The sequence below is a fragment of the Hemibagrus wyckioides genome, linkage group LG11 (assembly GCF_019097595.1).
Source record: "Hemibagrus wyckioides isolate EC202008001 linkage group LG11, SWU_Hwy_1.0, whole genome shotgun sequence".
Classification (NCBI taxonomy): domain Eukaryota; kingdom Metazoa; phylum Chordata; class Actinopteri; order Siluriformes; family Bagridae; genus Hemibagrus; species Hemibagrus wyckioides.
In genome coordinates, this window is record NC_080720.1 from 8,946,614 (window position 1) to 8,959,331 (window position 12,718).

General features: G+C 40.4%; 1 protein-coding gene across 1 annotated transcript in view; it reads left to right on the forward strand.

The window, feature by feature from the left end:
* Window positions 1–303: 303 nt before the first annotated feature.
* cachd1 (cache domain containing 1) overlaps window positions 304–12,718 on the forward strand; it is an 83,358-nt gene continuing 70,943 nt past the window's right edge. The window contains exon 1 of the mRNA XM_058403515.1: window positions 304–857. Within this exon, the coding sequence (XP_058259498.1) occupies window positions 606–857 (252 nt within the window). The 5' untranslated portion in view covers window positions 304–605. The remainder of the gene's footprint in view (window positions 858–12,718) is intronic.

The window sequence follows — 12,718 nt, forward strand, 5'->3', positions numbered from 1 at the left end:
CCTCCCTAACTTTGTCCCCCAAACGTCCAACATGAGCCGTCCCTCTGATGTACTCGTTCCTAATCGTGTCCAACCTGGTCACTCCCAAAGAGAACCTCAACATCTTCAGCTCTGCTACCTCCTGACTCCTGCCTCTTCCTCAGATTTCTTCAAATCAGATTTTCAGTGTTGAAGTCGAATTGTTCGACTTAGCCATGTGAACGTAGACTAGGCTCCGATCCCATTCCAATCCACTCCACTCCACTCCAAACTCAATCCAGCGCGGGTTTTTCCGACAACCGCCGCTGCTCTTCTCCCCTATTGTGATGCTCGGGCTCGCGCTTTACGCAGAGTTTAGCGAAGCGGCTCGCGGGTGTCGTTAAAGACGCTAAAACGCGCTCTTTTTTAATTCTATTTTTTTTTATTAAAAAAATCAGGGTTTGCTCATTTCAGCAAGTTCCTAAAACTATGTCTTACTGCCTCGTGCTTAGGATATCGGAGTTGGAAAAGTGGAACTTCACCGACCTTCGGCGTCAAAGTTAAAAGGTAACGAGGGAAGTTTTTTTTTCTCTTTCCCGAGAGCTCCTGCACGACCGACGGCTGCTATTAAACAAATCTCTGCCATCATGGCGAGAAGCTCGCGCCTCGGAGCTGTGATTTTCCCTGGCTTTATTTCCTCCTCGCCTTGGACTAGTCATGCTCGGCTTTCCGGGAACAAGTTGAAGGTTTTTAGCTGTTGGCTCGTACCTTTGTTGGGACTCCTGTGCGGAGGACTTTGCGGTGCCGAAAGCGACTTTTCAATCCTGGAGGAAGCGCAAGTGCTGGCGGTGCAGATGAAGAAGCTCTCTGCTCAGGAGCTGGGAGTCTTCACCATGCAGGTAAACAAACACTTCTGCACTCCTCTAACTCGCTTTTGTGCTCTGAAATTCTTTCTATTTCTTTGTTTACTTCTTGTGTTTTGCTGTGTGTAGTCTCAGGTTGTTTTGTAGGGAAATACAGACCTGAGAGAGTTAAAATCTATCTATCTATCTATCTATCTATCTATCTATCTATCTATCTATCTATCTATCTATCTATCTATCTAAATAGATGCACAATAGTTTCCATGGTTCGATTAGCTGGAAAGAAAAATGCATTATGATTTTTATTTATTTATTTATTTATTTTTTTACAGCTGTGATGTGATATTTTGACTCTTCTGCTTTGTTGTTGTTTTTATTGATCTATTATCTGTTATTATTATTGTTATAATTTGCTCCACGCCACTCCTCAGTTTATAACTTGGAGAAAGCTTCATCATTTGTCGTTTGCCATTAGGTTTCCCTCCCAGATCTCACAAAGCTTCCACTAGTGCTCCTTAAACACACTTTAATGAAGACTCCTTAAAGTATTTTCTGCAGCCAGGATCTCTGTTAAGCGTAAATTCAACCACACAAACCCTTCACTTCCTGTCTATTATCTAAATCTGTGCAGTGGGGCGAGCGATATGATGATGAACATCATACCGTGATATTCGGAGGCGTTTTTCAGCGATACACGGTATGCAGGCGATGTAGAAATTTGCTCACGAAATGTTTTATAGGATTCTAAAAGTCCTTTTAAAAATATTGTTTTGCATATTAACATTTAATGTGACCGTAAGACTCGAGAATAACATTTTTAATAACATTTATAAATACAAATAAAAATTAAGAATTGAGAAATATTTTTTAGAAAAGTCCATATATATAATCGATGTATAAAATACTAATGGATAATTTGTAATATTAAGCAGACAGTAAATCGGCTGAACTTAAAGAGATCAAAATATTCAGTTCAGTTTTATTTGTTTAGCGTCGTCTCAAAGCAGCTTTACAGAACATAAGAAACGGAGTACAAAAATATTCAGGATATCTCAGAAAAGTGCAGTGAGATCTAATACAACAGGATATCTGTACTACTGTATACTGTACTGTCATATTGCTCAGATTTAATGTGTACTAATATTCAGTATTTTTCTTTCCTCTTCTATACTTAAATGTATCTAGAAAGGTCCAAGGTAATATTATTCATAAGCCTGCTTGTTTTTGCGGTATTGAGGTTCAGTTCACATGGCCATGTGGTTAGGGGAATAATTATAAAAGCTCTGTACAAGAAATCAGAATTTTATAATGATGAGTTCTGGTTTCCAACATTGATTGATTGATAAATAAATAAATAAATAAGCAACGAATGGCCCCCTTGGTTAGCCTTCAGGAAGCCTATTTTGGGAACCGCTGCTTTAAAAACATATTGCGACAAATAGAATAGTCTTTTATCCTGATTTTGTGGTTTTACAAATGAAAACTAAATGCTGAATTGAAGAATATCGAGTATATAATGCATTTCTATGTTTTCTTAAAACATGCACTGCACCAAAAAGAAATACTGATAAAGGAATAGTAAAACAACTGATTTGTAATAGAATGAATATGGGATCTGTGTGTGTGTGTCTGCGCCATGGTTTTCTTTTTTTTTCTCTCCTTATTTTATTTATTTTTTTTAAATCAATAAAAGAGCACCCGCTAAAACACGAATCTTAGCTGCTCTGTTGGAGAAACACATCCCAAATTATTTGTAACCATCGTTGTTATCATGATGACAACACACACATGTATCGTGTCTCTTGTTTGAGAAACTGTATCCTACTCTTAAACAAATGGCAGACTTTGTTATGACGGTGTGATGTGATGGTGTTGGAGGAGCGTGCACTTCATACTGAAAGGACAGAGTGGTGGTCGGTGGGGGGCCCCGTCCCAAATGGCCTTTCATCTCTGTGAATAGCTGGAGACCACATCACCGTCCCAGAGGGGCCTGCACCACTCCCATCGCTCCTCCTTTATCACACTTAGTTGTTAATAATCTCTCTCTTGCATGCACACACACACACACACCTCTCTCTCTCTCTCTTGCACGCACACACACACACACACCTCTCTCTCTCGCTCATGCACACACACACACACACACTCACCTCTCTCTCTCTCGCTCACACACACACACACACACACACACACCTCTCTCTCTCTCGCTCTCTCACACACACACACATACACACACACTCACCTCTCTCTCTCTCTTGCTCACACACACACGCTCACACTCACACACACACACACACACACACACCCACCTCTCTCTCTCTCTCTTGCTCACACACACACCTCTCTCTCTTTCTCTCTCTCTCTCTCTCTTGCTCACACACACACACCTCTCTCTCTCTTGCTCACACACACACCTTTCTCTCTCCCTCTCTGTTGCTCACACACACACACACACACACACACTCAGCTCTCTCTCTCTCTTGCTCACACACGCACACCTCTCTCTCTCTCTCTCTCTCTTGCTCACACACACACACACACACTCACCTCTCTCTCTCTCTTGCTCACACACGCACACCTCTCTCTCTCTCTCTCTTGCTCACACACACACACACCCCTCTCTCTCTCTTGCTCACACACACACCTCTCTCTCTCCCTCTCTGTTGCTCACACACAAACACACACACACACACACACACACACACACACACCTCTCTCTCTCTTGGTCACACACACCTCTCTCTCTCTCACACACACACACACCTCTCTCTCTCTCTATTGCTCACACACACACACATACACACTCGCTCTTCTTTTCTCCATTTTCATCTTCTAATTGATAACAGCTCCAACAAATGCTTTGCTTACTCAGGCACGTTTTAAAAATGTCTTCTTTTTTTAACATCTGGTCCCAGATCCATGTTGCAGCTGTTGAAACAACAAAACAAAATAACAATAGAAAAAAAAAATCCCTCCAAAATGCTAATTTCAAACATTTGTGTAAAATCAAGCTGTGTATTTAGTCAGACCAATTCCCATAAGCTTGGATGATCTGCTTCCAGTTTAAATATATCCCTGCCCACGAAAACAAGTCTTGCAACGTAGCATTGCCAAGCTCCTACACCTGAATGACGGCTCTGGCCCGAAGAAGCTGGATGTGGTGTTAAAAATTCCGTGCATGTTAATGTTAACGTTGCTTCCAGGTGAACGTGCTCGTCTGTGATGTCATACGTTTGAGCCGGTTTGCTTGAGTTAAATGCTGTAAATCTGGCTCGATTACAAGCCAAATAAATATTTAAGGTGTAGGTAAACAGTGTGGTACTTTCTGATACAGATCTTAAAATTGGGTCTGATTCATCGTTCAGGGTTTACTGAAGATCTTTTATGTAAGCTGACTTTTCAGCCCTCACACTGGCTTTTTAAACGAAGTGAATAATCTCGAGCGAATTTGCAGTGCAGTGAAATTGCTCACGCTCAGGTCTCGTAGTAACGCAGGCGTGTTCTCCTGATCCGGCTGTATTGCTTTGTCGAGTGTTTTAGTGGCTCTTCGCTTCATTTCCATTCCTGAGATGATGATCTCATACGATCCTGATGCAGTCGCTCCTCATCTTTCTTGCTGCACGTTAATCCTATCTACACAGTCTCTGTTTCTCTCGCTAACATATGACTGGTTGTTTATTAACCCAGTCCATGCAGGAATTTCAAGGAAGAGTGAATGAATCATGGGACACTTGTGTGGAACAACGTATAGCCTAGCTTAAGCTTACGTCTTTAGTTATCATGTCTAGTGGATTTGTCTCATTCACTGATGGAGTACGTTTAGACCATCCCCATGAGATCGAACCATCCAGCAGTCTGGGTGGCACACCTCTCCATGTTGTACCTACCCCACAGCCAGTTTAATATTACCTTGGTTCCAGTGGCTGAGCATCACATACAGCACCGGGTTCTTTAGAGCATGAGCCATGAAGCGAAAGCTTGTTAAGCTTTGATTAAACAGCCGTGGAGTATTCGCGCATGGCGTTCATTAACTTCGCCAGTGTGACTGTCTGAACTGTTTTGTCTTTATTACTCATGCCGCTTTCCTCATCGGGAAGAGAGAACAGTGCAGTTTAGGGCTTTGAATTTTTTTTTTTTAAGCCTGCATGTGATTTATGAAAAATGGATGCAGTATTAATGAGTTTTATATGCAGAGAAGGAAGGAATGTTCTAGAATGGCTGTAGCGCTGCACAGTGTTGTTACCTCTTAAGCTAAGGAGATTTTCCAGGTCCACACAGGATCTATTAATGATGATTCTTCATCTTTACGCAGTTATTTCTCTACTTAAACCTCCATTTAAGTTATATCTTATGAAAGAGCTTCATATCTGCCGTGTATTCTCACTCAAACAAACAAGAACCTGTGTGGTGTTCTATAGGCTCAATTTGAGATTCAGACACAGTAAAAGATTTTATTCAACTTTACTGTCACTATATGAATACAGATGAATCCGGTGCAGGAGGATAGACAAAGACTACAATACAAAAAAATGTGCAACGATCAGTGAATGTAGGTAGAATTTTAATGTGTGAATTATATTTAAATAATAAGTATGAAGGCCTGAAGAGCCTCTGTTACAAGTGGAGAGAAAGGAGGAGACAGGAGGCCCGCTGAAATTCCAGCAATTTATTTAATGTATACAAAACCCGGAATGAAATTAAGAGGGTTCGTGGTTTAAAGAGGGGTAAAAGGCCAGGCGGCCGGGGATATCTGGCTGTACCCCCTAGCAATAAGTGGTGTTTGGAAATAAAGTGCAAGGACAGATAATATGTTTATCATGTAGTGATATAAATCCTTTTTATATAGAATTAAGAAAATGTGAACTTGTGTTACGGATTTGTTGAGACACACTCAGTAGGGGTTATTTGGATAGATTTGTGATGGACACTAAAGAAAGACTTAAGGTCATACACATGAAGCTTATAGACTTTACACCATAAATTCTGTATGTAACCGATACTATGTTTTAGTACCTGGAAACACAGAAAAGAGCGAGGAAAGGGTTAATCCAGGTTACAGTGCAGTGGTTCACATTTTAGTGGGTAATTAGCACGCTTAGCATTATGTATTCAACAATCTCTGCAGTATTCAATATCACATCATGGCCTCTAGCAGAAGAATATCGTAAATATAATATAAAGCAAAATGAACAGGGTTAGTTGCAGCATTTCTTTTATGAGATATATATATATATATATATATATATATATATATATATATATATATATATATATATATATATATATATATATATATATATATATATATATATATATAAATATAAATAAAAATGGCTGGTTTGACTCCATGTTCTGGAGCTCTGTTGTGTTCAGGCGGTCGTACCCAGGACAGCCGATCCGTCTGAGAACAGTGTGTATTGCTCTCAAAGCTTACACTGAGAGAATGCTGTACCTTGTGGAGGGTTTTGAGGGGGGAGAAAATGTCTGAAGCACAGAAAAACAGGAGCCGTACGTGCACACAGACTAATTATCCCCCTGCATCAAGCCTTAACAGGCAGAATAAACAGTAAGAGAGAATGTTTCTCACTGAAGAGCAGTTAGGAGAGGGGTGTAGGCTGGATCTAGGGGATGGGGAGGCGTCTCTAGCAACTGGGGCATTATTATTTTGATTATTTTACAGAGATAATGAGAGTGTTTTGCCTCTGTTTGTATTGAGCACATTTGATGTTTTCGAATTAAGATGATTTAAACCAAAAAAAGGATAATACATAAATAATTCACACACCCGAACAGCTAGCAAAATTAATTTAGCATCTGATTGGATTTGACTTAATTTTGATTTGGAAATGCAGTGGAAATGTCCGAGTCAGTGCTGCAGTGCAGTCAGAACGACACCTTTAAATGTAGTTGGTAAATGGTTTAATGGTAAACAGGTTTAAAATGCTTGAGATGCACACAAAAGAGAAAGATCTAAAGGGCTACAGAAGCGAGCCATAAATCTCCGGAAATGTCTAGCACTTCCGCCGGTTCGTCTGCCCCAATTTGAACGGGTTAAATGACTGAAATAAGGCAACACAAAGCCAGTTGGAAACTAGTGGTTAAATGGGACTACAGAGGTTGTCAGAGAAGTTAAACGTCATCATGGCAGACAGGAAGTCTCATCTACTACAGCTTCGTCAGGTTTATACAAACTATTCCAAGTCAAACCTTTCATTCATTCAGATTCGTCTACAAATAGAGCAGGGGTTCATGGTGTTTAAATAAAGAATGTCTGAAGAAAAGTCATGCGACCGTATTGTAGCTCAGATCATTTATCTATTTTTACTTCTGTAATTTGTGAAGATTATCCTGATGAACAAAACGTGCAAGAAGCGTAAACATTTCCTGGTCACTGAGCTGATTTTTCTCTAATCCCAAAGCATGTAAAAATCCCATCAGCCTTTTGGAAATCAGGTGGGATGATCAGTTCCAGGCTACAAAAACACGTCAATCCCCGCAGCACTTTATTTCAGTTCAGGAAATCGTGTCGATCTTCAAGCTGTCATTTTCACCATCCGACTGGTTTTCCCAGGTGGCCACATGCTTTTCATTTTGGTTTCATTTTGTAGATGAAAGAGTGGCTCAGTGCAACTGCAATTTCTCTGGTTTGGGGTTAACAATCTGTCAAAATGAACAGCAGATATTTTAAGCGGGATTTGTGTGTGGTTTGTGCTGTAGATATCCCTGCGTTGTAAATCTGAGCAATATTCTGGAAGCTCTGTTAGATTTTCCCCATCCTGAAGGGGTGAAGCAGATTTAGCGAGCAACAGCGAAGTTTTTTGTTTGTGTAGACCACATTGTCCTGCTCTGTCCTTGTCACGGAAAAACACAGTTGTTAGTCACAGCAGAAAATATTTTAGTGTTGTGGTTGTACAGTAACTCTATTCGAGGATTTGCTGTATTGAAATCTTTTCTCATTTAAGATTTGTCTACCCTTCTTCAAAGGTTCACATACCAGACACATGTGCATCATGTCCAGCCATGGCATGGTGTTTTTGTTGACTTCACATTTTGTGTTTTTCAGAATAGTCATGTAGATTCCTAGGCCAGATAAATCGTTATTATGGTTTTATGCTTGTTACATTTGGTTGTTTTCTGCGGGCATCCTGTTCATCTGAGCTTTCAGACGCAGTATAGCTGGTAGAAAGCTGGCTCTCAGGGTCCTGCAGTGCTTCTATACAGAACATTTACCTTACAGTGTATCATCATATATAGGACTAGCAAATTATATCTACATTTCCCATGCTGCATTAAAAATAGATTTTTAAAAAATATTTTAAAATGTTTATTTTTTAAAAAAAAATAAGAAAATATTTAACATTTAAAGAAGTAAAAATATTTAAAATCTTTAAAATTATGGATTAAGTACAAAATTTTTAGATTTTATTTTTTTTTAATAATGTCAGATGTCTCAGGTTAGTTTAAATTAAGCACAATATCTCAGGAAAGACATTTCCATCGACTGGAAAGTTGGGACAGTCGTTGACTGCAGCGAACAAATATTTTGAATAATCATCATAATCAGAAAATTGTTCTTGAAAATGTTATCACGTATTATCATATCGACCATAATTGATCATAATTAGACTCCTAAACTCTTCGTCCCACTGAGTTTGTACTGGCTCTCCACATGTTTGTTTTTGTAATTCCTCACATCAGAACCTAAGTTATCTAATGTAAAATGCCCCCAAAATGTTGACGTGAAATGTTCTGTGAATATGATGGTGTGATAAACCCTTCTTCATAACCCACACCAGCTAATCGGTCATTTTTATAGAACTGTATACACTTTGTTAATGTCGTTGCCCTGGTCTTTTTTCCCCCCACTTTTTCTAGTGATTTGTTTGAATGTATGGTAATATACGCTAAAGTGTGGGTTCTAGATGCCCCACAGCTACGAAGTGAGTGCAACCTGTTTAGCGAACGTGTGTTGAATTAGCTATAGAACTACTGAGGCTAGGCATTTCACTGAGAATCTCCCCGAGGCAAATCTGAGCCCTTCTCCTGAAGGTGAGCCTGCTTCACAAGTGTCTTTCATTAAACAGGAGCTGTAATCAACTGGCCTCAGAGTACACACACACACACACACACAGAGTGAATAGGAGCTTCATGGGAACTAGGTTTTGTGTGGCCCTTCCTGCAGGGTGACCTGCGATGGCACACAGGACTTTATCAGATAGGCTTTAGCACACAGCACCACCCTGAGAGAAGTGGGGGGAATGTAGGGGGGGAATCGAAACGCTGTGAGAACCAGGCTGCGTGTGTGTTTGGGCTCTGCGTGTGTGTTGTCATGAATGAGGGGTGGTTCAGCACTTAGGCGCTCTTCAGGCTTTGCATTTTTTCAACTCCCCCTCCCCCCTTCCCTCTCCTGGAGGAGGCCTGGCTTTCACAAGGAGCGCTACGGAGGGCCTCTACTCCTGCCCGACTGCCAGACTAGCCTCCTTTCTGTCTTTTGGATTAATGATCCAGTGAGTGTGCTGTAACTCGCAGACGACGGCGACATTTTGAAGATGGTCCGTGATGTGATTAGCACAAGCCTGCGAATGCGAGTGCGCACACGTAGTCAAAACCGAGCCGTAACTCACGGGAGCTCGTGGGTCCAGGCAATCGAGCGCAGGATGGTGGGGGGCTGGGAGGTCGTGCATGGGCCGCTTTGAAAAGGTCTCACAATGCCGAGCAACAGAGTGAGGACTCTGTCGTTGTAGCCAGGCTCCTTTCATTGTCATGAATAAATAAATAAACCCACTTCATTAATCCTGAATTCTGTTTGAAGCCTTTTTGTGTGCAGCAGACACCAGGGCAATACTGTTCTTCTAGTTACACACTCACACACACACAGATTTTTCAAACTTTATTTTTTCTTTTATTTCAGATTATTGCTATTATTTGATTATTATATTATTTCTTTTCTTTTAGAGTTCAAGGTCAGGGTCTTATTTTTTTAATACTCTATTTTATAAATTGATGTAATTACTGTATGATCTTACTTTGAATATATATTATTAATTATTATATATGTGTGTGTGTGTGTGTATGTATATATATATATATATATATTAGATTGAACATCTTAGACATAATTCTAATGTAATTATTTATTTTTCCTCTAACTGGACATTTAATGTAAACCTGTACTGCTGTCTGAGCCGCTGCTATAGAAATTCACCTTGACCAATCAGATTAGAGAATTCAGTAGCACTGTGCTATAAACTTCTTTCTTTTAATTCTCCCCTGAGGTTTCCTTAAGGGTTTATAATATCCGTGGGGGCACTTCCTATTTTGGTAAGGTTAAACAGATTTCGAGCTGATAAACTGACCATATCAGGTTTTTCTTTTCTTGTTGAAATTCTTGTCTCTGTCCTAATCACGCATTAGCTATCGATGCAGCTCATGATGATTGTCTTTAAAAAAAATAAAATAAAATAACCAAGCTATATTTTCCTCTAGTGTTCCTGAATGCATTGCATTTTATCACTAGTGTCATATCAGCTTCAAAGACTATGCCACGATCAATTTTTCAGCTTCCTGCCTCTAGCGAGGACTCCCGCCTCATCTCTTTCACACACTCAGAGTCTGTACTCCTCTTCATTGGCTAACATAAAACAGGAAATGACCTCGGATGATGTCTGACCTCCGACCCCGTCCCTCTGATGGGGAGATGAAAGAGCGCCTACTCGGAGGTCAGTAATTGGCAGAAAGGCCAGCGTTGCCTTTGTGTCTCGAGAGGAACGGTGAGCTCAACAGGCAGCAGCTGCGTGGCTGTAGGATTGCCGAGTGCCGGGGTGTGATGGTGGCTTTATTCATGCAGCTCGACCGGTAAAGCAGCACCTGCTATAACGGAGGAAAAAGGAGCTGGGTGTTGCAAGACACTCCATTTCCACTGACTGGTGTGTAAACATCAATGTGGCCGTGAACATAATTTTTGTGTGGGTATAAACTGAAGAGTGTTGCCAAAGATATTCCTGTTTGTTTATTTATATCCCCCATAAGGCCATCGAAGACGGTGACTTGTGTGCAAGATAAACTGACTAACCCTGGGGTGAGATCACATGAGCTTTGTGGAAATATTTACTGCCCTGTTTACTTCTTATGGGAGTGTGTGTGGGTGTCAGGAGGTGTTGTATGAAAAAAGCATGTTTGAGCATTGAGTGTTTATAGTACCTGTCTGCACTCTGCTGCTGCGTGTGTGTGTGTGTGTGCTGGTCCAGTGCCAGCGTGTCTGAACAGGAGTCTTGGGGACGGCTTACTGCCTGTCTGATTACTGCTGAAATCAAAATCACATGTAATGAGCGTTCATAGAGAGACCAGAGCATTGTGGGATAGCTAGTGGCCTCAGGTGCCTCTGTGGGTGCTGTACTGATCCAAGCTCTTTTGAGAATATTGTTGAAAGCTCTCTATCTCTCTCTCTCTCAAACACACACAATCTGTTTTTCTCTATTCAATATATAAATTTTTCAAGCAAAAAAGTTTTTCATTCCGTATTTTTATTGATGTTTTTTAAATGATGAAAAATGAATATTTTTAATGCCACGGGCCTGCCAAACGAGTGCCGCTCCTTTGCGCCTTTGTTCAAGCATAAATAAAGATGAGCTTCTCTTCCTCCGATTGATGTAGCTCCTCTCTCCGAGCCGTGTTGTGTGCTGATACGAGTTTGTAACTCGCCTCTGTTTGATGTGCCGTCTTCAGAAAATCACTACTCCAGCTCTGCATTATTGATGGGGTTGTGTCAGTTTTCCTGCGCCGTGCATTTTAATCCGGTCTCCCCAACTGACATTTAGTGCTGCGGTCTCCTTGAATCTGTGGATGTTTTAGAGCTGTGAGTGGGGCGTTGCTGTTTGAAATCTTCATAGGTTGACAATCTGCTCTTAAAATTTCACCGTGCTAATCAATCACTCCAAAAAAAAAAATCCTTTTTTTTAACCAATTCTTTGTACAAAGTCTTCTTGCATGGAGAGCAAAAGCAAAGAAAGGTGATCCAATCCAGTTCCTTTTCTCAACAAGAGATTTCTGGAAACATCTTTTACATAATATTTCCTCCACTGGTTGTTAGCCGAAGGAGAAAAGCGGCTATTATTAATAATAATAATATCAATACAAAAACTCTCTAGTACTGTTTAGCTGAAAATAAGGAGGTCCGCTGTGTCATGTGTTTCTGGGGGTTGTGTTAGCTGTCGGGTAATACAAAAAAAAACCCTGCTTGAACAGCAGCAAAGCAAGTAACGTCATGTATTTGTCTTCAGTAGCGGATTCTCCAAGTAGGAAAAACCAAAAGTTGCCAAATATGTTGCGTGTAATCGGGTCTGTGCAGCGATTACGAAGAAACTTTTCAACCACGGTGTGTTGATCTGCATTCATAAAACAGCAGCAGCTGCTACCATCAGCCTCCAAATAGTGCTACTTGATGTTGCCAAAAAAAAATTTTCCCCCACAAATTCACACTTTAGCTCTTATGTATTGCAATTGAATAAAAATGATTTCAATATTTTTTCTGTATTTTTTTTTATTGTATTTTGGAACTGGACGCTTTTTTATTACTATCATTTTGAGTCATCTAGTGCTGAACGATTTCCAGGATAATTTCAAATTAACGTGTTTGGACATGATTTTCATGGTGTCGCAAATGCAGATATGCAAATACAATAACTAGTGCAGTGAACACTTATATAAATAAATGATTTTATCGAAATGACGAAAGCTATTTGCCTCGAAGGTTGTTTGCACTGTTTGCTGTTCATGGCGTTGTCTGTATTTTTGCACAGCTTAACAAACCTTTTATTCTCGAAATGCCAACATCTGGCTCCTCCTGAAGCTCCTTTTGTCGTATTGAACAGCACTAGGAAATGATTCAGCTAGTGCTT